At 35.5% G+C, this 23547-nt stretch overlaps 2 protein-coding genes, 5 non-coding genes and 1 pseudogene across 7 annotated transcripts; 2 read left to right on the top strand and 6 right to left on the bottom strand.

Moving 5' to 3' along the window:
* Window positions 1-347: 347 nt before the first annotated feature.
* On the bottom strand, window positions 348-448 carry LOC139882317 (small nucleolar RNA Z103). The gene has a single exon (XR_011771790.1). It is a non-coding gene; the product is annotated as a small nucleolar RNA Z103 (small nucleolar RNA).
* A 2101-nt stretch (window positions 449-2549) lies between these two features.
* LOC139882318 (small nucleolar RNA snoR137) lies at window positions 2550-2681 on the bottom strand. The gene has a single exon (XR_011771791.1). It is a non-coding gene; the product is annotated as a small nucleolar RNA snoR137 (small nucleolar RNA).
* A 198-nt stretch (window positions 2682-2879) lies between these two features.
* Window positions 2880-2980, bottom strand: LOC139882314 (small nucleolar RNA Z103). Its single transcript, XR_011771788.1, has one exon. It is a non-coding gene; the product is annotated as a small nucleolar RNA Z103 (small nucleolar RNA).
* Window positions 2981-3059: 79 nt separating this feature from the next.
* LOC139882316 (small nucleolar RNA Z103) lies at window positions 3060-3159 on the bottom strand. The gene has a single exon (XR_011771789.1). It is a non-coding gene; the product is annotated as a small nucleolar RNA Z103 (small nucleolar RNA).
* A 90-nt stretch (window positions 3160-3249) lies between these two features.
* On the bottom strand, window positions 3250-3346 carry LOC139882313 (small nucleolar RNA Z103). Its single transcript, XR_011771787.1, has one exon. It is a non-coding gene; the product is annotated as a small nucleolar RNA Z103 (small nucleolar RNA).
* A 1423-nt stretch (window positions 3347-4769) lies between these two features.
* On the top strand, window positions 4770-8665 carry LOC139882309 (sucrose synthase 5-like). The gene is made up of 14 exons (XM_071866660.1): window positions 4770-5009; window positions 5111-5265; window positions 5352-5544; window positions 5785-5903; window positions 5999-6215; window positions 6298-6393; window positions 6472-6645; window positions 6735-6851; window positions 6925-7091; window positions 7178-7402; window positions 7507-8073; window positions 8186-8324; window positions 8412-8491; window positions 8629-8665. Exons 1-14 carry the CDS (start codon window positions 4770-4772, stop codon window positions 8663-8665), a joined length of 2526 nt encoding a protein of 841 aa, XP_071722761.1.
* An 861-nt stretch (window positions 8666-9526) lies between these two features.
* LOC139882310 (ALA-interacting subunit 3-like) lies at window positions 9527-11356 on the top strand. The gene is made up of 8 exons (XM_071866661.1): window positions 9527-9632; window positions 9711-9769; window positions 9872-9946; window positions 10042-10158; window positions 10235-10305; window positions 10535-10835; window positions 10914-11203; window positions 11293-11356. The coding sequence occupies exons 1-8, from the start codon at window positions 9527-9529 to the stop codon at window positions 11354-11356; spliced, it is 1083 nt and encodes a 360-aa protein (XP_071722762.1).
* A 332-nt stretch (window positions 11357-11688) lies between these two features.
* LOC139882311 (uncharacterized) lies at window positions 11689-14303 on the bottom strand (annotated as a pseudogene).
* Window positions 14304-23547: the final 9244 nt, after the last annotated feature.

The raw sequence follows: 23547 nt of genomic DNA on the forward strand, positions 1-23547 counted from the left end.
ACTTCTTCTTGTCGGATTCGACAAGACCTTTCAAGTTGTCAAAGCCCTCTGCGGCCAAGGAAGCCGATGAAATGTGCTTGGAAGGAGTCGAGCCATAACGGAGGTAGAGGAGGGGTCCATGTACATGTCATTATATGAAAGGGATAGAATAGATGATTCAAACATCAAATTATCATCATTTTATCCGAAATTGTAGAGTTTAATTAGTTCAAATTCCTTTAGCAATCAGACTAGCCTAATTCTACCAAGCAAGCCAAACCCCAAAGGAACACTGATACATCACATCAACCACAAACCAATTCAATTCAATGAATGAACAATTTAAAAATGATTTTTTTTTTAAGGATATGGATCAGATTCCTGGCTTGGATTCTCTGATGAAGAGAAACATAAATTAGCTAAGTTTATTCAGCTTCGATCATTTGGGGAAGTAATCATCACCTCCCATCTCAAAATTTAAACAAACAACTACAGAAAAGCTACATTTTTTAACAACAGCAAAGCCTTTCAGAATAGATATTACGTACAATTTTTTGCTAAAAGCTTGTCGGGGAAACCGATCATGATTCATCGTTTTGACTATCCCACAAATTTATGAAACAAATGTGATCGATCGTTCATAAATTCCATGGACCTTGGGCTCCAACGACGTTTTTTTTTTTGAAAGTCAACGACGTATTTATGTAAAACTAGGATAAGGAGGCTTGTATTATGTGAAATCAGCATAATTATACTATCCTATTTCATAATTTGGAAAAAAAAAACAAAATATATTTATTTATGATCAAACCAAATTATATTTAATTAGAAAGAATCAAATAAAATTGTTTAAATGGTATATATTATCAGATTGCATTCCAAATTCTGTAAATAAATATTATGTGATCAATCCTAATCATATTTGAATAGAAAGAATCAAATAAAATTATTTAAATGGTATAGATAATCAGATTACATTCCAATCTCTATACATAAATATTATGTGATCCATCCTAAAAGATTTGGATAGATTTTTCTCCCATTATTTACTTCTATAAATACTACCCATATTTTTTCAACTAATAACTCAAATCAAAGTGAAAACATATATTCGCATAGTAGAAGAAGATGAGAAAAATTAGGAAAGATGGCTAATTCATTGCTTTCATCGGTTTTCATGGCTTTCTTTGATCAGCTCATTTTTTCCTCTCAATTAATATAATTATCTATTTATTATTTATAATTTATGTACCGATTAAAATCGATATATATGTAGGTTTATACATGATATCAAGCATCTTCGCTGATGAGGTATATAACACAACACCGCAGTGCACCAAGACAAATTGCGTGCCGCCTAAACAAGTTGCTTGTTTGCTTGATTATCCACGAAAACCTACCCCCCCTAAATTTATTGGTCATTGTGGATGTTTAAAACCTACCCAAAACAAATTAGAAGCAGTCACAAAATTATCAAAGTGTAAGAAGGATACAGATTGTAGACCTTTGTACTGCGCGCCGCCGGCGCCTGTTAAATGCAACAATGGCGAATGCCAATGTTCTCCACGTTAATCGAACCTTGCTGGAAAAGTGATGGAGAAATGAAAGCCTATGATCAATTCAGGAGAATTGGTTTTCGATGTAATAAAATCAAGTTACAATTGATAATGTATGATGTAATAATTTACTCACGAATATAATGGAAAAATAGTTAAATTAGTTTTTTTTTGATTTGTTTGAGTCTTTTAATTTTTTTACATTACAAATATTAGCATTCCTAGAGTATTTTAGTTCTTTCAAGGTTCAAAATGAGGAAACTGGTCCAAATAAAATAATGATAATTAGTTATATTATGTTAGAAGACTCTTTAATTTGTGACCAGGTTTTCCAATGGCTTTTGTAATAATAGTAATAATATTAAGTATCAGTATTATTATTATTGCTGGTGTATCCTAATGTAGCCCTTATAGTTCATCTACAAGAATTGGAGGTTGAGGAAATTCTATCAATCATCGGTCGTGAGGCATTAAATTTCTTAGAAGTGGACGTCCATTGCAAGTAGAATAGATAGATCATAGATGGAGGAGCATTGCTTGCTGTAGAATGGAATGGAGATTGATGTATTAAGAATAGTCTTTTTATTGTGCTTCTCGGTCAAACTGTGTTGGACCGTTAATATCATGAAAGACGATTTATTATTTTAAGTCAAATTATTCAAAGGAAATTGAAATAAACTCCACGGTTTCGGATTAATGGTTGTCCTGTAATCTTATCTAATCTGGCTGGTCTCGTCATTTGATTAAATCAAAAAAAATTGGGATCGAACATTCTTTTTTTTTTTTTTTTTTTTATAAATGTAGGAATATTATTAATCAAGATTGTTTATGGCCAAATCGAATAGTGTTAATTAGCGACAATCTTCGGATAGTCCTCAAAACTAGGAGCCGAAACACAAAAACCATAGGTATTGTCAGTAATATTATCCACAATTCTATTACCAGGACGAATTACACAAAAGTTTGAACAAATAACTAACAATTACGCTAAAATCACAGCATTGTCTTGAACATATATATACCAGAAGACAGGTAGCACCAGAACAAGAGTGCAAAGGGCTGTTTAATACTGGCAAATAGTACATCTATGCTTCGGAAACTTGAACATCTCCTAGTATAAAAGGAGAGTTCACCAAAAGAAGCAACACGTTCTTATAAAAGATAATTCGTTACTCCCCTGCTATACCCACCAATTATATTTAACCATTTAGGAGAGAATAAAATATTTATATAAAGCCATTCTTAATCAACTTTTAAGCATCTCTCCAGTTTCGGCCACTCATTGAACTATTCATTGGTCTTGCATTCAAAGAACAGAACAAACTCTTGTAAGATAATATCAGAATGGATCAGATTCCTGGCTTGGTTTCTCTGATGAAGAGGAACATAAAATTCGCTCAGTTTATTCAACTTCGATCATTTGGGGAAATAATCATCACATCCATCTGGCATAAATAACATCAAGTATAAATCAAATTCAATTGAATGAATGAACAATTTAATTTTTTATTTTTTTTTAAGGAGATGGATCAGATTCCTGGCTTGGATTCTCTGATGAAGAGAAACATAAATTCGCTCAGTTTATTCAGCTTCGATCATTTGGGGAAATAATCATCACCTCCATCTCCAAGTTTAAACAAAAAACAAACCACAGAAAAGCTACATTTTTTGACAACACAATTCGAGATTGAACTAATTTGATTAGAGAATTAAGATGGATCAGATTCCTGGCTTGGATTCTCTGAAAAGAGAATTTAAATCGCACAGTATAATCAGCTTCGATCATTTGGGGAAATAATCATCATTTCCATTTTTACATTCAAACCGAAAAGCTCAGTTTTTTTTCTTTTGAAAATCAAATTAAAGCAAAACTCAATCACATACAAGAGTAAATTTCTCCGAATCTGCAAATTGGGTGGAGCATAAACAAACCCAAATTGAATTTGCAGAATCGGAGAGAGAAATTGTAGCGTCGGCTCATACACAGTTGCCCACTTCAACACAAAGCACTGGTAATCAGTTATATCGACGCAAAAATTCCCAATCTTTATTAACCCTAATTCACGATTAACTAGCACAATAAACAACCAGTCGCCGAATGAAAACCTAGAGATGACGCGGAGGGGCACTTCCGCTGAATGATGAGATACAGCTCTTATTTATAGTGCTAGAGGAGGAAGAAAAAGAAAAAGGAACCCTAATTTGAAATTTCAATTATGCAACGCAAGACGACCCGGACCGGATCCGACCCACATTATGCTCAATTCTTGCCTGGTCCTTGATATTTATAAAACTTATAAGATTAGTTTACGTGTTTGATAATATGCTTATTCCAGTACCTGAACCTATCATTTTATTGCTTCAAAGTCCCTGCTATTGAATTGTTATCGGCAATTTACAACCTGCTTCTAAAATTCATCCTGTTCGAGATATTTTTCTTCTTTTTTTATTAGTTTAGGACTATACATTAGCGGTAGTCCTCCCACATCAGTTTAGGACTATATAATAGGGGGTGGTCCTTCCGCATTCATGGAGGATTAATCCTACAACATCAATAATGAAACCCTACCAGAATAACCAACAAGCCTTGGTTGCCGAGATATTTCTTTTATTAGACATGCCAATAATTAATTAAGTTCTCCTAAGAACGACTAGCTTATATATCAAGTATTGTACTTCTTTCAACGAGTCAGTGTTTGATTCTATTTCTTATATTTGCCACAGAGCTTAATTACATAAAGTTGACGTGTGTTTCTAATACCAAGCTACGAAGAAACGTACAGCAAATAAAGAGAGCTATTCCGTTTGAACGATTTTAACATATGCATAATACAAATATCCCATTACTATCTTTCTAGCTGCCACGAAAAGTTAAGTATCAAAATGTCTTTTTTCTAGTATTTATTTTTGCTTTTAGTTTTATATATACTGAGAATCTCCTCTCCTCTTCTTCCTGTTATTCTTTTCTTTGTCTTTGTTTCACTTTCAAGAATGTTCTTTTTCTTTTCTATGCATTTTCCTAATTTGGTCCATTTCCTACCAGGGAAAAAAAAATTAATTAGAAAAGGGAGAAAAATAAACCACTTCTTGAAACTAGAAAGGAAGCATCTTTTACTTTTTAAAATGAATTCTGCATGAGAAGCAACCGTGGCTCTATAAATAGATAAGCTTCTCAAATGGGAAATACCAAGTTGTTTGTTCTAGACCCTTTAAAACACAAACAACCTTAAAAAGATGGCCACTTCCACGTCACCACTGGTGCAGCGTTCTGATTCTATTGCTGATAGCATGCCAGATGCATTGAGACAGAGCAAATACCATGTGAAGAAATGTTTCTCTAAGTACATTGAAAAGGGAAGACGAATAATGAAGCTCCATCAATTAATGGAAGAAATGGAGAAGGTGATAGTCGACAAAAACGAAAGAACACAAGTGCTGGAAGGTGTCCTTGGCTACATCTTGTGTTCCACTCAGGTTTGTTTTTATTTTTAGAAAATTTCTTCAACTTTTTTTGGCTTTTAATTCATTAATAATTCAAAAATGGCTAATTTGTCAATTTCCTACATCTTGTTCAGGAAGCTGCTGTTGTCCCTCCATTTATCGCCTTTTCCGTGAGACCAAATCCTGGATTCTGGGAATTCGTCAAAGTGAACGCTGATGATTTATCCGTCGAGGGCATTACTGCAACAGATTATCTCAAGTTCAAGGAAATGACTGTTGATGAAAACTGGTATAAACTTTTTCTTCTAATTCTCGGTTTAATTGTTCTATCGGAAAATTGGTTCAATCTCGTGATAATCTATTTGATATTGTCAGGGCAAAGGATGAAAATGCATTAGAAGTGGATTTTGGAGCAATTGACTATTCAGTCCCTCACTTATCTCTTTCCTCATCAATAGGAAATGGACTTAATTTCGTTTCCAAGTTCGTGACAGCGAAGATAAGTGGAAAATTGGAGAATGCACAGCCTCTAGTAGATTACTTGCTGTCCCTGGAGCATCAAGGAGATGTAAGTTCTATAATTTGTGAGTTTGAATATGAAATTTGAATGAATAATACTACATCTGTCTCAAAATACATGATGTATTGGATTTTTAGGTTCATTCACATGAACATGTATCTAATGAAAAATCTTAACTAAATACATGTACATATGAATGAACCTAAAAAAACTCAAAACATCATGTATCTTGAGACGGAAGGAGTAATGATATTTGGCTGAAAATATTTTGTCAATTCTATTTTGCAGAAACTTATGATAAACGAGAACCTGAACACACCTGCAAAGCTTCAAATGGCACTTGTAGTGGCTGAAGTTTTCTTATCAGCACTTCCTAAAGACACTCCATACCAAAATTTTGAGCTAAGGTCAGAATTCCCTTCGTGTTTTTTTTTTGGCAATATCTTATAATTCTGATTTCATGAATATTCTTCCCTCTGATGCAAAATTTTCTATTTAATAGGTTCAAGGAGTGGGGTTTTGAGAAGGGCTGGGGCGATACTGCAGAAAGAGTTAAAGATACAATTAGAGAACTATCAGAAGTTCTACAAGCTCCTGATCCTGTCAATCTCGAGAAATTCTTTGGAAGGCTTCCGACTGTTTTCAATGTCGTCATTTTCTCTCCTCACGGTTATTTCGGCCAAGCTGATGTCCTCGGCTTGCCAGACACTGGTGGCCAGGTAAAAAAATTACACATTTCTCCTTTTTGACTCTATTTTAGTTTTATGAAAAATAAAAATGTGTTTAGTTAATTTTTATCAGGTTGTGTACATTTTGGATCAAGTGAAAGCTTTAGAAGAGGAGATGCTCCTCAGAATCAAGCAACAAGGACTCAAATTTAAACCTCAAATCCTAGTGGTTAGTTTCTGAAGAATCTATGAATTAATGAAAAATGAGCCGAATCAGGACATGTATGAGTATTATTGGCTGTGACAGGTGACAAGACTCATATCTGATGCGTTGGGGACAAAATGCAATCAAGAACTTGAAGAAATTAATGGTACAAAGCATTCTCATATTCTTAGGGTTCCATTCAAGACAGAAAAAGGAGTGCTTCGTCGTTGGGTTTCTCGTTTTGATGTCTACCCTTTCCTAGAAAGATATGCTCAGGCGAGTAGAATATCATTGTTTTTTCTCCATATTCCATCACTTCTAGTCTTAACCTAATCTATAACTTCTGAACACCAATAAACTATTAGGATGCTACAACGAAAGTCCTAGAAGTCATGGACGGAAAACCAGATCTTATAATAGGAAATTACTCTGACGGAAATTTGGTGGCATCTCTTATGGCTAGGAAACTTGGCACAACTCAGGTAATTTGGAAATCATCAGCTTGATTTTTTATGTGATTTTCAGTTATTGACCAGAAATTTTGTTTCCGATTAGGCAACAATTGCTCATGCATTGGAAAAAACAAAATATGAAGATTCTGACCTGAAATGGAAGGAATTAGATCCCAAGTATCATTTTTCATGCCAATTTATTGCTGATACAATTGCAATGAACCAAACGGATTTCATAATAGCAAGCACATACCAGGAAATCGCAGGAAGGTTAGAATCCGGAATATTTCTAGTAAATGATAAAGGAAACTGTTTTTATATATTTATAGAAATTCCTAGGTTTTGATTTTTTTCAGCAAAGATAAAGCAGGTCAGTATGAGAGCCATGTTTCATTCACAATGCCAGGGCTTTGCAGAGTCGTTTCAGGAATTAACGTCTTCGATCCGAAATTCAATATTGCTGCTCCTGGAGCTGACCAATCAGTGTACTTCCCTTTCACTGAGAGACAGAAAAGATTAACACAGTTCCAACCTGCCATTGAAGAACTTTTGTACAGCAAAGTGGACAATGACGAACACATGTAAAATATCTAATTAACTACATTAGTATTTTTATAAGCTAGTTTTTGTTTCCCTCAAGTTAATTTCCTGATTTCCTAACATGATTTTTTGCTGACAAAACCAGAGGATATCTAGCAGACAAGAGGAAACCGATAATCTTTTCAATGGCAAGGCTGGATGTAGTGAAAAACCTGTCAGGATTAACAGAATGGTACGGAAAGAACAAGAGATTAAGAAATTTAGTCAATCTTGTGATCGTTGGCGGCTTCTTTGATCCTTCAAAGTCAAAAGATAGGGAAGAGATGGCTGAGATCAGGAAAATGCATTCCTTGATCGACAAGTATCAGCTTAAAGGACAGTTCCGATGGATTGCAGCTCAGAGCGATCGGTACCGAAACGGAGAGCTGTACCGATGTATTGCCGATACTAAAGGAGCTTTCGTTCAGCCAGCTTTGTATGAAGCATTTGGCCTAACAGTCATCGAGGCAATGAACTGTGGATTGCCGATGTTTGCTACGAATCATGGTGGCCCGGCTGAGATAATCGTGGATGGCATCTCCGGTTTCCACATTGATCCTAGCAATGGAGATGAGTCGAGCAATAAAATCGCTGATTTCTTCGAGAATTGCAGGACTAATCCTGAGAATTGGAATAAGTTTTCGACAGAAGGCCTTAAACGTATCAATGAATGGTAACTAGAGATCCTAGGACTAAATATTTCAACATTTTCTAGTTTTCTAATATTTTCCTAGTTGAAAATGTAAGCGATCAGGCTTCTGAAACTCTTTGGTGGTTTTTGGTAGCTATACGTGGAAGATCTACGCCGATAAGTTGCTGAATATGGGGAGCATGTATACATTTTGGAGACAACTGAATAAGGAGCAGAAACAGGCCAAGAACACTTACATTCATATGTTCTACAATCTCCTATTCAGGAACCTGGTATGTATATTTAAGAGTATATGCTAACTGTTACATAAACCTATCAGAAAGTTCTTATTCCTATTTATAATTTTTCGCATTTTGCAGGCGAAAAATGTACCATTGGCAAGTGATGAGCCTTCACAACCACAGACACAGCCAGAGCCAAAGCCAATTGGCAAAACCTTGTCAAAGCCAATGTATGTAACACAAAAATTCCTAATTAATAAATAGATCTAAGAAAAGAATTTATATTAATATTTTTTTTTTTTTGGAATTGAAAATGTATGATTAATGATGTGTATGTAACAATTTTCAATTGCAGCAGCAGCAGAAGGTCGCAGTCACGGTTACAGAGGTAGGAATTCTTCCAGTCTGCAAGCAACCATTTGGTTCACGATTTGGATTTAAACAATATTAATGACGTCATATTCAGGTTATTTGGAGCTTAATCATGACGTCGAACGAGCTATATAAATACATTCACTAGAGAGTAGAGACTATATGCTGCAAAGTTCATCTGACATGGCGGATTCTTCCTTTTTTTAATTAATGACATCAGTTTAATCGCGTGATTTGGGTTTAAATAAAGAAAACTGTATACAAATGTTGTACAGTTTACAGAACAGTTTGTGTAATTATCCAACAAATGCATTTGAGTTTGCTAATTTCATTAGCCTAATTTGATCATTCTGTTTTAGGACAAAAGGAATCTTCTTCCATATAGTAGTAATTATTATTATGACCGACTATCGATCATTTTGTTACGAAAACAGCCTCCTTACAATTACAAGGAAAAAGATAACCTATTACGACATCCTCCTCCATGCTCTAAAAGCAGAGAGCCTTCGCACACAAGATTCATCCTCTATTGACTATCGAGCTCCTCTGAAATATTGAACCGAATCGAGTTGGTTTCTGTTTAAGAATTTGGTTTAGGCCCGTATCTAAAAAAATAAGACCGAGTTGATTTTCTCGCATGTCACTCTCTCTGTTTCTCTTTCTTTTTAAACCGTCTAACAACTGAAATATTTCCATTTCTCCTGAATTGAAGGACCAAAAGAATAATGCTGACAAAAATGTGAAAACCCAACAACCTGCTTCTTCCGATTCATCTTCTTTTATCTATTGCTATCAGATTCAAGGATTACAAACAAAAAAAAATGAGTGTGTAAATAAAATTTGAGAAAACCAAAATCACTGGAGAAGAGAAGAGTGACGTAATGGCAAAAGGAGCTGCAAGTTCCTCAAAGACCAATTCATCTTCAACGGCGCCTGAAGGATCTTCATCGGACTCCGTCTCCAAAAAGCATTCCAAAAGACCCAAATGTAAATTTCATTCTCTCTTCTTCACATTCAATTACATTTTGTATTTCAATTTTTGTGAATTTTTTTTTCAATTTGTAGATTCCCAGTTCACGCAGCAAGAGCTTCCCGCTTGTAAACCCATTCTAACACCTGGATTGGTAATCTTTTCGCACCCTTTTTCCAGTTTGATCACTATTTCCAACTTGGTTTTTCGTTTCGGATTTTGGGTTCTCATGAAAATTTGATTTTTTTTCCCTAAGGTTATTACAACATTTATCGTTGTTGGCATTGTGTTCATCCCAATTGGCCTTGCTTCCTTGTTCGCATCAGAGCGTGTAATGTTCCTAACTCTTATTTGTATTTTCATACTAATAATCTTGTCAATTGATCGGCGATGGAGAATGGTCTGAACCATTTTTATGATATGTAGGTGGTAGAAATTGTGAATCAATATGATAAAGAATGCATCCCAGCTAATTTTAAGAACCAGGAGCTTGCATATATCCAAAGTGCAACCACCAACAAGACTTGTACTCGAACTTTTACGGTTGTTCATATTCTTTATGTTGACAACATTTCAATTTTTTATGTTGTCTTTAAATTACATGCACTCTTCTTTTCAGGTTCCCAAGCTTATGAAGAGTCCTGTTTTTATCTACTACCAGCTCGATAACTTTTATCAAAACCATCGTCGGTATGCAATTTATTTCATTGCATAAGTTTTGTTAACCCATAGTAAGCTCTGAAATATCTTGGTTTTGTAAATGGCTACCAACGCAGATCAAAATTGTACTTTGAGGGCTTTTCGGACAAAATTTCTCACTTAGGAATTCAAATATAAGTATTAGTTCTCTTGCAAGTGTTTAATCTTTGTCTTTGAATGAAGAGTGCTTCTTCCTGTTGTAAAATCTATATGCTTTCAGCTATGTTAAAAGCCGAAGTGATTCTCAGTTACGAAGCAAATCGGCAGAGCGTCAGACCAAAGTCTGTGAGCCAGAAGGTGTCACTGCAAATGGGGAGCCAATCGTTCCTTGTGGTCTTATTGCCTGGAGTTTGTTTAATGACACTTATGGGTCTTCAGTAAAAGACAAAGTGGTAGAGGTTAGCAAAAAGGACATTGCATGGAAAAGTGATAAAGAAAAGAAATTTGGATCTGACGTTTATGCTAAAAAATTTCAAAGTGGAAGTCTTATTGGAGGTAGAAAGCTCAACTCAAGCATTCCAGTAAGTCTGTATTTCTCTCTGTGTTTGTTGGTTGTGATTTTCATATATCGCATTTATAAAAGTTTCTTGTCTTGATAGTTGAGTGAACAAGAGGATCTTATAGTTTGGATGAGAACAGCAGCGTTACCAACATTCAGAAAACTATATGGAAGGATAGAGCAGGATCTTCAACCTAACGACGAGATTACGGTTGTAATTGAGAACAATTATAACACGTACAGATTCGGGGGTGGAAAAAGGCTGGTCCTTTCGACGACGAGCTGGATTGGCGGAAAGAACGATTTCTTGGGCATAGCTTATCTTGCAATTGGAGGAATGTGCTTGTTCTTGGCAGTCACATCCATAATGGTTTATGTGATCAAACCAAGGTAAGTTTTTTCAAGCCATATCAGAATCAGTATGAGCATTGGTCAGTGTTCATAAATGAAAAATCATTTTTCTCGTTTTTTTCATGCAGGCCTCTTGGGGATCCATCTTACTTGTCGTGGAATAGAAATCTGGCCGGACATTTAATAAACTAGGATTGTCCTAATGGACACTATACGATGATGTTAATTGTGAGCTTACCCCAAAAAGAAAATTGTGAGATGAGGCTTCCACTTGATTATTGTTTTGAGAAGTATCTATTCTTGCTAATATATATATGTGGCTCCAATCTTGCTTCTAATATAAATTTTGATATACATAAACTTTTAAGTAATGGTGTATCAAATTAAGAGGGCGATGTAATTCTCCGTTGTCTAATCGGGTATATACTTTAACAATTTCCTCAAGTAATTTGTGTTGTGCATGAATCAAAAATAGAAAGGAAGAAGAAAATTTAGCAAAATCGAAATTGCATTGAAAAAAGAAATTAGGAACAAGGGATTAAAGTTGGATCCATTGGAGTAGAGATATCCCTGTTGCACATGCTACCAGTAATGTTTATGATTTCTTCTCCCTGCACGTTTTTTCGATTTGGATTTATCAACTACAAACAATAGAACAAGCATTGATTCAGAGGACTTACAATAACATGTGTATAATAAGTACCTTGGCAATATTTCTAAAGTAGTGGTTGTGTAGTTGCTGGTTGTCGTTGGAGAAAAAGCTTGGATAAGATCTGCTAAAACCAGCTGAGGTTGCGATATTGCTCCATCAAACCAATCTTAACACATTTGACACAGTGACTAAGATAAATATTAATTTCGCGAGTAGGATGAAATTCGAGACATTTTAAATCAACTAGATTGAGAATGTAGTTACCTAGAGTGGTTAAGTTATGGATTCTCTTATCATATCGCCATAAACTCTGAATAGAAAGAAAAGAGAAGCAAGAATAATCTTCAACTCCGATATTCTGGAGAAACACAGTTTGATTGTAGGCTGTAGGATCCGAAATAAAGGTCTCATCAATCAAAACATCCACACTCTGAAAAACAATTGAAAACTGTTCTTCATTAGAACAAGTCATATATTTACAATAGCCTTTGATTGATCATAGTAGAGAAAGTAAATATATACTACCTCCGTCTCAAAATAGATGCAAATTTTTCAATACAATTTACATTGAAAAATTTGCATCTATTTTGGGAACGGGGTTGTAAAAAGAGAAAGCTTACACATAATGTGGCATGCAATTGTTCTAAATCATCTGGATTCGATGTGTTATACGTGGTTTTTGCTCACTGAGTCATCGACATTTTCTCCACCAGCATCTTCTACATACTGCTTCATAAATCAATGAATGAATAGCCCAAACATTTTTTAGTAATAAATGAATTCGTAATATACCTTCAATTTGTGTGTATCTTGTGTAAAAGTCCATATACGCTGTACAAAAAAAAAAAAAAAGGAGAAAAGAAGAAGAAGAAGAAGGAAGAATATTACTACTATTAGAAGATTAATTAAATAGCTTCAACGTTAAATTTATTATTCCAAAGACAATATCTCTCTCACATTATTATATCCGAGCCAAGCAACTATAGGTTTGAAAGCTTTTGTCCTGTTAGCTGCAGCATTACTCAAGCACAAATAGTTTCTTCTTAATCTGCAAATATAAGTATAACCATATTATACATTCAAAATTTAATATTCTCTCTTTTAAGCTATTGGCACAAAAAATAAGTAAGAGAAAAAATTTAATATTTTAAATCTATTTTGAGACAAAATGAAAAGTCTAAAAAAAGATTATGTATTGCGAGATGGAGGAGTATAATAGAAGGTCTGAAGTGATAACAAGTTAAGATTTTAATGGACTAAAAACTATATTTCATTGCTCTTAATTATATATATTACACAATCGGTTTGATACTCACTGAGTTAAGACTTGGTTGGCTCTGGTCTCAAGATTTCAAAGCTCCTAAGAACTTGATCCACTCTACTTTCTAGCAAATGAGCATAATTTTTGTAATAGACATGTTTAATTAGATAGATAAATTAGGACAATTGGGTTTAGAGTAACTAATTACTTGTAAAGGGCTGTCTTCTTCAAAGGGAATGAAATTAGCAAAGTTACAAGCCTTGTGGCTGATCTGTTTGACTAATGAAATGAGCTCCAAATTGTGCAAACTCTTGGGGTTGACTTTTATTGACTGTTGTCAACTCTCCTTGTTCATACAACTTTAACACACATTCAGAAGCTATTGTATCTGATGTTATCCCTTTCAAACTCCCTAACATTCCCAAAAGCTGCAAAATATTATACGTTCAAGTTCGTTTTTCAAAACATCGAAAAAAAAATCCATGCATATATAGTAGCCGAGCATACCTCGAAAAAAGAAACTGGTATCCCCAAGATCGCCATATGTAAATTGAAATCAAGATAAGAGAAGGAAATATTAGACAACTTGAATATAAAAATTCGATATGTATTTATATAGTCAATTCTCTTCAATATTAGATACATATTCATTTGGATGAACGATACAAAACATCATATATTTTGATACGGGAGAGTAATGTCTTTAACCTTACCTGGAAAGAATGATGTATCGACAGAATAGTTGAACAATGGAATGACAAAAAGATTTTATCCTTGTGGTGCAATATTTTGTCCTTGAGGCCATCTTCGAATTGTTCTGTTTCATTAAGCAGGAAATAAAGTTTACAAAATTAATCATACACTTACCTCATCTGTTTATTTAATTAAGGTAATTTTGTTTTATCCTTCAAGCAATGTCATCTATAATCAAATTTAAGAAGCCAAGCCTTTGTATATAGGCCAATAATGTTGACAAAATCAAGTGACTTTTTAACTTGAAGAAGAATAAAATATTTAGTAACAAATGATTAACAGAAATGCCAAACTAAACTTTAGAACGTTAATTTAACTGTTTTAAGTAAACTGGGACGGCTTAATTAAAGCATATACTTTTGAAGATGAACAAAGAGATTAATTACCTGGATGAGAAAGGTAGCTTTTGCCATCAATGGTATTCTTGATGACTTTGAAGTCTGTCCATAGTAAAATATGGAAATTCTCTGCATCTTCCACTTTAGAAATGTTGCTTGCTACTGTATTTGCTCCTTCAAGTACCCCAAACAGATTAATAATAGCAAAGAAGAAGAAAAAGAAGACGAAGAAGGTTTGAACCCAAAACCCAAACAAGACGACATTATAATGAATTTTATAGTTAATGAAACAGACCAATAACATTCAAGCTAGCAAACAATCTTAATATAGCCTTTTCTACATACTGAATTGGGATAATATCATCAAAGGTATCTAAATTTTAGTAAACTTTATAAATTGACGCCTGTACTCTTAACCTTTTCAATTTACTACCTAATACTGAAATCACAAAGCATATGAATGCATGCTTTAACAATGTATCATATAAAATCTTCACTGCAAAGCCCCGTTGGATTTCCTTACGACATATACACAAACATATGTTTACGATTTCAAATTTCAGGTAGCAAACTGAAAACTTTAGAAGTTTAGAGGAAAAATGCAAGTTGACAAAAGTTTAGACATCTAGTTATATTTACAGGCTTGAAGATAGAATAGATAGTAAGGAGAAGAAGTTCTAGTTGGGGAAACTTATTTGGGAAATGTTTTGTTTTGATGTAGATGTTTGCTAGTGGGAATAATACTAAACCCGTGAATAATTTTTTCCCCATTTATTTTGTCATCTTGTTTTCAACTGTATGCCTCTTGTTTTTACCATTTTCTTCAGTTATTTTGCCATAATTCCCACTCACAACCATGTGCTATGCACCACAGCTACTCCACTATGTACTGATAATAATATTGTCTCTACTCTATCTACACGCTTTACTATCATCCGCTTTCTCACTGCTTGATTCAAAGGGCGAGCATAAACCATCCGATCCGATCGAACCGAAACCGAAAAGTCGGATGTCATTGGTCATTTTGTTGCACTCATAATTTTGATAGTTTTATTTTAAGTTTTATACTTTTCTTGATCTAATACATTTTTTAACTAATTGGCAAAGAAAAAAAAAAGTCTAGTCTACTCTTGTTTTTTTTCCCTGAATTTTCTCAAAAAATACTTTTAAAAGTTCTCCAATTTATTTACAAACGATTTAAGGTTCACAAGTTTTTGGCAATGGAATTTAATAGAGAGAAAATGCAGAATGGACAGATCCCGTGATGGAGGCAATTTGGGTCCTCTTGTAAACTCGAGATAGCTGGAAATGGAATTAACGACACTTCACATGTGACACCTTTCACAGAACAGATATTACAAATGTTTGCTAAAAGCTTGTCTGGGAAACCCATCATGATTCATTAAGGAGAATTGCATTATGTGAAATCAGCATAATTATTCTTCAAAAAAAATCAGCATAATTATCCTATTTCATTTTTTTTTTTAAAAAAAAAAAGGAAAAATCAAAATATATTTGTGATCAAACCAAATCATATTTGATTAGAAAGAATCAAATAATTTTTTTTAAATGGTATAGATTATCAGATTACATTCCACATTTTGTAAATAAATATTATGTGATCAATCCTAAAAGAGTTGGATAGACTTTTCTCCGATAATTTGACTCTATAAATACTACACATATTCTCTCAACTAATAATTCAAATCAAAGTGAGAATATATATTCTCATAAAAGAAGAAGAAGAGAAAAATTAGAAAGTATGGCTAATTCGTTGCTTCTATTGGTTTTCATAGCTTTCTTTGGTCAGTTCATTTTTTTCCTCCCAAATAATACAATTATCTATTTATTATTTATAATTTATGGACATTACTATTGATTAAAGTTGATATATATAGGCTTATACATGATATCAAACATCTTCGCTGATGAGCTATGTAACGCAATATCGGAGTGTATCAAGATAAAATGTGTGCCACCTAAACAAGTTACTTGTTTGCTTGATTATCCACCAAAACCAAACCCTTCCAAATTTTATGGTCATCGTAGATGTGTAAACCTTACCCAAAACAAATTAGAAACAGACGCAAAATTATCAAAGTGTAAGGACAGATTGTAGAGGTCTGTGTTGTCTGCCGGGGCCTGTTAAATGCAACAATGGCCAATGCCTATGTCCTAATTGAACCTTGCTAAACATGTCATGGAGAAATGAAAGTCTATGATAAATTCATGAGAATTGATTTTCAATGTAATAAAATCAAGTTGAAATGATGTAATAATTTTCTCAGGAATAAAGTGAACTTTTCATTGATATATTACTTATATACTTAAATCAGTTTTTTTGTTTTGTTTGAGTCTTTCAATGTTTTAATTTTTTTACCTTACAAATATTAACATTCCTAGAGTAGTTAAGTTCTTCCAAGGTTTAAAATGAGGAAACTTTTCCAAATAAAATAATGATAATTAACTATATTATGTTCAATACTCATCATCATCATCATTATTATTAATTTACTGCAAAAATTCAATCATCCTGTTTGAATATAATTTATCAGAGGTACATTCTTCCATATCATAATACATACAGTTAAAATTCTTTTTAAAAAATAAGGAGAATGTATTTTTTTTTTAAAATAACCCTACTATACATAAATAATTATAATATATTTAAACAATAATTAAACTACATGAAATACATTGATGGTGGTGGCGGCAGCGGCCAATCAATGCCCCTCAACGGGGGTTAGTGGTGGTCGGTTATGGTGGTATGTGTTTGATGGAATGTGATGGTGTGTGTTTGATGGTAGTGAAGTTGATATGTAAAAAATGGTTTGGTGTTTTGATATGAGAGTAAAATAGGTAAAAATAAGTTAAAATATAAAAATTGTCATGTATTTTGATACACAAATTGAAATCTAAAACTATATGTATGTGATATAGGGAGAGTATATATTAGTGCCAGGTGGTGGTGTTTTGCGGGAGGTGGTATATCCTAATGTAGCCTTTATAGTTGATATACGTGTTTACAAATGTATACCTCTTATGTGGTGTACGTGATTATGAACGATGATGTTCACCGCTTCCATATACGTTCGATTGATATTTAATTTGAAATAGAGGTCTAATAAGTTATTGTCTAGCCTATTTTTCAATCCCGTTATTTGATATTGAGGTTATGTAAATCCATACCGGTTTTTATACATATTATTATATATTATAAACATTCGTGTAATTTTTTTTAGATGATTATAATACTTAGAACCACTAAAGGCAAAATATCTAACATTCTAATCACTGAGAATTATGTTAGAAATCATCGGGCTTGTCGAGCCGAGGTCGGATATCGTCCGGTATCGCAGGCGTGTAGTTGTATCCCACATGCGTTCAATCCTCACCTTTATTATCCAATCATCTCAACTTATATTTAATTTTTCTATTAACGAATGCTCCATTCTCTTTATTTATTTTGTCTCAATGCTTCTACTCTTTTATAGGCCTTTCATATGTAACAATCGTACAACTCAATAATCTTGTTTTATAACGTTCTTCATTACTTATTTATTTTTATCATCATTATAATTTAACATCATTTACATGAATTTTAATAATCGACATTATTGTTTGTGTATTTAATTTATTATTATTATTATTATTATTATTATTATTATTATTTTACTGCTTCTCCATATTCTATTATCCATCTCTTTTGTTGATGTACTCTTTTCTCATCTGCACAAAATCAGGAAAGTAGCTGTTGTTGTCCTACAAAGCAACTATATCATTGACTGTCTTGAACAGACAAGACAAGAAGGGTGCCATTGGTAGAAGGTCAAGTTGTCAAGAGCAGTCAAGAAATGAAGAAAACAGTTTTTGAATCAGAGCAGCACACTAGCACTCGGGTTTCTCATTTTGTGGGGTTTCAAAATTCAAATTTTAGTTAGGCATTTGGTTGATAATACTTTTGTTTTCACACAAGGTATAATGCAACAGAAAGAATCGGTTTTCATTGATCATAGCTTTGGATAAATTATAAAAATGCAAACTTTTCTAAGTGATGGGAAAATAATTTGAAACAACTTGAATATCGAAGGGGAAATAGTATTGATTTTCTTGGCTTCAAATGGCAGCTTAAAATTGTTCATATATGAGCACAATGGCTCTTAAACACGTTCCTTTCATTTCATCCCCTAATCTAAATGTATTCTATCAATATCCTATATACAAATGGACCAATAAAAAATACTTACTGAGAATGTATTCCGACCTAATATGACAGATTATTGCGACTGTGCTAACAGGAGCAAGTTAGCACAGATTAATAAAACAGTACAGTAAAGTAAATAACACAAGAAATTGTTAACGCAGTTCGGTTTTCCTACTCTGCGGGGCCTAGCCCAGAGGTAAACAACATTCCACTATACTTGAAACAATAAGACAATACTTGGGTTACAACTCGCTCATCTATAACCTACTTCTTATTTTCCTAAGTGTACTCCTTGTTTACCTAAACGGCCTAATCAACTATTAGGACTTACAATGATGCCTGCACCAAACGGGTGAGGACTTTACGCAACCCTCTTTCAGATATACGCAGACCTAACACTCCACTATGTTCGCAACTCTCTCTAGCTACTAAGTGATCTTCTTAACTCTGATTAAGAAGCGTGAAAGGATGCTTCTGCTAGACAAGTCTTCTGCCTTTTATACTGAATGCAAACCTGTTATGTATAAGACTCCATAACCAAAACATAATCACTTTCACCAAAACGACAATCACATTCCTAATCGGAATAAGTCTTCTTCTCCTTCATTAAGACGGAAGTCAATCTTTGTAGAATAGGAATTGTATTGACTCCTTTACTGAATAGAAGAACAATTCCCTTTTCCTTTACTGAATAGGAATTGTATTGACAGCATAAGAATCCTCCTTTTAATTTAATTCCTTTTTAGTTTAGGAATTAAATAAGTCTCCTTTATGAATTAGGAAATCCATAGTTAAATCAAATCAAATCATAATAAGGTTTCTTCTTCAATACTTCTGGGCCTAATGGGTTTCACGGATTTGACAAAAATAGCCAACCCAAATCAAACTGCTGTAGACCTGTGTGGACAGGTTCTAGTAGCACAGTAGGACATCTCAGGCAGTTTGTTCCAACAATCTCCCCCTTTGGCATTTTTGGCAAAACCGTGCGTGACACTCAACAAGCTTTCCATCACGAGCATTTCCTCACGCACAAAAAATATCTCCCCCTTTTTGGCAATAAGTGCCAAAGCAATGTGTAAGAGAAAGGAAGCTAGCAATTACGGGAAACTGAGCAAGTCATAGCAAAAATATCCAAAGTTATTACAGGCCAAAATATCCAAATGAAGTCTTAAAAAAAACTTTGTTCACACACGGCTCATAGGGCCCATTAAGTGGAAGGCCTCCCCCCTTAGTTGTTGCGTGGAGCCACGCGCGCTTCTAACAGCTCCCTCTGCTTTCTAAGCCTGTACTCCTGCCTCCTTAAGAACCTGATCATGTCTTTAGCCAGAATGAGAGTATCAGGTGACAACGGTTCTGGTTCAGCAACTGGTTCAGGATACTCAGCAGGTGCGTCTTCATCATCTTCGGCAAGGTCAACAACCCTTGGTCCATGAACCAGCCTGGCCGTGAGCTGGAAACCCTCAGGCTGAGTGAATTCTTCGTTCTCGTCCACAGCCAGCCCTTGATTAACCAGGAGAGCAAAAATGGCAGCTGGATAAACATAATTGCCGAGTTTCTTTGACTGACCGGCGAAGTAGACAATCCTTTCATAGGCAACTTCAGCTAGATTGAATCCAATACGAGTGCCTACTTTGAACAACAGTATGCCAAGTTTCTGACTGACGGTGTTTGTGTGACTACCCGACAGCCAGTTTGCCATGGCTACTTTATGCAGTGCCGAATAAAATGTTGTGAGTTCAGCAGGCTTTAGGGCAGCTCCTCCCCCATACCAGGTCCGTTTTCGACCCCCAGTGAGTTCTATCGCAATTTGATCGACAGTTTCTGTGCACGCTTCTTCTGGGTTCCAGCATTTGAATATATCTGCCAAGAGAAGGGGCGAGAGATAGTAGAACTTACCTCTTACATAGACCTTTTGATAATTCGGTGACTCCAGTTGGTCTATATCTTTAGGCAGATTGCAGTAGAATTCTCGCACTACTTTTTTCACATATTGAGTGTTTCTTGTAGTACTGGCCCACGGATGTTCTTCAATAAGGAGTTCTTTCAGGTGGAACTCATCAGCCTGGATACTGTCCAGTACTTTTTCTGCAATGATCTTTTTACTGCAAGCAAATGGCCAATGTGCCCTGGCCACTTCATTTACGAAAGGTCCTACACTTGTAGGCACCGCTGATTCATCTTCTTCAGATTGTGAATTTGGACCTGGAATTTCCCTGGTTGACTTTCGTACCGTCCTTTTTCTTTTCTGATTCTTCCTCTGCCCTGTGTGCACAGGAGTTTCCCCATGTGCATCCTTAGGCACAACAGCCTGGACTTCTTCCTCAGAGGCTGCATTCATGGCAGCATCAGACTCCCCCTCAGCATGAGGTGTACCCTCACTTGGGATCTCCCCCTCAGCTAGAATGTTCCCTGTGACAGTATTTTCTTGGTCCCCTGTGTTAGCAGGACCTTCGGCTTCCTCATCCTCTGCCGCAGGTTCTGTAAGCGCAGCATCTTCAGCATCCATATCTTGACCGCCCTCTGCGTGAGAAGAGCAGACACCAACAGTGGGCACAGATGTGCCTTTTCCAACATCGGACTTATCCTCAGAGCCCGTCGATTTTTCTGACTCCTCAATTTCTACAACATTAGTGATTACAGATCTGACTCTACCCGCAGGAGGCAAAGAATCACTTACTTGAAATTTTGGGTGGACAATGATGGCGGTCTCTGGATTTATTACTTCCAGGGATGAGTCACTGTCCTCATCCGAGTAATACCTCGCATATATGCCCGGCGTGGAGGTGTTGGTGATGATTCTGACGACGAGATTTCAATTGGTTGGGAGGAGCTTGACTGTGCTTTAGTCGTTCTGAGCGGGATACGTGATGAACGTCTCACGCCGCTTCTTCTTCCTCCTCTTGTTTTCGCCATTGTGCACGATTTCGATTTTTTTTTTGGGGTTCTTGGAGATTCGTGTGTTGAAACCTTGAGAGAAAAGAAGAGTTTTTGCAGAGATTGTGTTTTGCAATAACTCTGTAGCTTCCCTCTTTTGTGTAATTTTGAAATTGTGTGGGAAGATTGTCTGTCTTGCGGATTACTGAAAGTACTTCCCATGGGCTGATCTGATTGGTTGGCCCAATATGCTGAATTTTCTGTTCCGAATGGGCTCAAAGTATTTGGCCCAATTTTTCTTCATCAGACTTCTTATCATAGAGTCAGGCCCATATTTTTTCTTCGAGTAAGTTATCTTTGGGCTTTTAGCCTGAGTCTTCAAATGTATCCCGTAAAGCACCGGATTATACATGTTATATTCTTTTTTTTTTCTTTCTTCGTTTTTGATAAAAGAAAAACATAAAAAATAAATGGTATATACAAGGAAAGCACTTATCTTGTGATTTACGTCATGGAGCAAAGACCAAGAGCTCCTCTTAAGAACTCAAATCGATTGGCATCTAAACTTTTTGTAAAGATATCTGCCAATTGTTTTCCGTTGAGATGTACTCCAAAGCCACTTTCTTTTCTTCTACAAGTTCTTGGATAAAGTGGTGACGTACTTAAATGTGCTTTGTTTTAGAGTGGTGCACAGGATTCTTTGATATGCTTATAGCACTGGTGTTGTCACAGTATATTATCAACACACCTTGCTCTAGTCCATATTCTTCCATCATTTGTTTCATCTAGAGCAACTGGGCACAGCAACTGCTGGCCGAGATATATTCTGCCTCAGCGATAGATAGGGACACTGAGTTCTGCTTCTTACTGAACCAGGATACTAGATTGCTTCCAAGATAGAAGCACCCCCCCGATGTACTTCTTCTGTCGTCGACACATCCTGCCATGTCTGCATCGCTGTATCCAGCTAGTATTCCGTTTGTGTCCTTTGTATACCAGAGTCCTAAGCATGTGGTTCCTGCCACATATCGCACAATTCTTTTCACTGCTTTCACATGTGTTTGCTTCGGATTGGCTTGATATCTCGCGCATACTCCTACACTGTAACTCAAGTCTGGTCTGCTGGCACATAGATATAACAGGCTCCCAATCATGCTCCTATACAGTGTCGGGTCTGCATCTTCTCCTTCGGCATCTTTTGACAACTGCTCATTTGTTCCCATTGGAGTGCGCATGGGTTTGGAAGATTCCAAGCCAAACTTTTTGACCAAGTTCTTGGCATATTTTTCCTGGATAATTGATGTACCATCTGTACGCTGCTTGATTTGAAATCCCAGAAAATAACTCAATTCTCCAACCATGCTCATTTCAAATTCATTTGCCATACTGTGGACAAATTTCTTTCTCTCCTTTTCACTGGTTAAGCCGAAGATGATATCATCCACATATATCTGGGCTATTGTCAATTCTCCCCCTGTGGATTTGAGAAACAGAGTTTTATCAACTCCACCTCTACGATAGCCCTGTTGGCACAAGTACATTGTCAATCGTTCATACCACGCCCGGGGAGCTTGCTTTAACCCGTACAAAGCTTTGGTCAGTTTATATACTGAATCTGGATATGTGGGATCTGTGAAATCTTTTGGCTGCTCGACGTGCACTTCTTCATTCAAGTATCCATTTAAAAACGCACTTTTGACGTCCATTTGGTAAAGAGTGATATTACCATATGCCGCCACAGCTATGAGTAGTCGAATAGATTCAAGCCGGGCTACCGGAGCAAATGTCTCATCAAAATCTACCCCTTCTACTTGTGTATAGCCCTGTGCAACTAGTCGAGCTTTATTTCTCGTGATGTTCCCTTGTTCATCAGTTTTATTTTTAAAAATCCACTTTGTGCCGATTATATTGCAGTGCTCGGGTCGAGGTACAAGCTGCCATACTTTATTTCGCTCAAACTGATGTAATTCTTCTTGCATAGCCAATATCCAGTGCTCGTCTGTTAAGGCTTCATCAACTTTATTTGGCTCAATCTTTGACGTATAGGCCACATAATTGATCATATCCCTGTAGTTTCTTCTTGCTCCTCGTGTTTTTCTTTCTGAGATATCTCCCATGATGTCTTCTGTTGAATGATTTCGTTGAACTCGTATGGAAGGATACTTGTTATGATTTGTGACAGCAGGCATAGTTTCTTGACTGTTCCTGGTATCTGTGCTAACAGGAGATGCCTCCACACTAGGTGCGTCTTCACCTCTGCCAACACCCTCAGGTTCTAATGCTTCCACACTAGGTGTGTTC

Source organism: Rutidosis leptorrhynchoides, unplaced genomic scaffold, assembly GCF_046630445.1.
Source record: "Rutidosis leptorrhynchoides isolate AG116_Rl617_1_P2 unplaced genomic scaffold, CSIRO_AGI_Rlap_v1 contig257, whole genome shotgun sequence".
NCBI classification, from domain to species: domain Eukaryota; kingdom Viridiplantae; phylum Streptophyta; class Magnoliopsida; order Asterales; family Asteraceae; genus Rutidosis; species Rutidosis leptorrhynchoides.

Bases quoted from the DNA above. Each gene is read 5' to 3' on its own strand.
- LOC139882309 (XM_071866660.1), top strand. From the start codon at position 4,770: ATGGCCACTTCCACGTCACCACTGGTGCAGCGTTCTGATTCTATTGCT. The intron at 6,394-6,471 runs GTTAGTTTCTGA...TGGCTGTGACAG, and splicing joins TTAAACCTCAAATCCTAGTG to GTGACAAGACTCATATCTGA. The intron at 7,403-7,506 runs GTAAAATATCTA...TGACAAAACCAG, and splicing joins GTGGACAATGACGAACACAT to AGGATATCTAGCAGACAAGA.
- LOC139882310 (XM_071866661.1), top strand. From the start codon at position 9,527: ATGGCAAAAGGAGCTGCAAGTTCCTCAAAGACCAATTCATCTTCAACG. The intron at 9,633-9,710 runs GTAAATTTCATT...TTCAATTTGTAG, and splicing joins GCATTCCAAAAGACCCAAAT to ATTCCCAGTTCACGCAGCAA. The intron at 10,836-10,913 runs GTAAGTCTGTAT...TTGTCTTGATAG, and splicing joins AGCTCAACTCAAGCATTCCA to TTGAGTGAACAAGAGGATCT.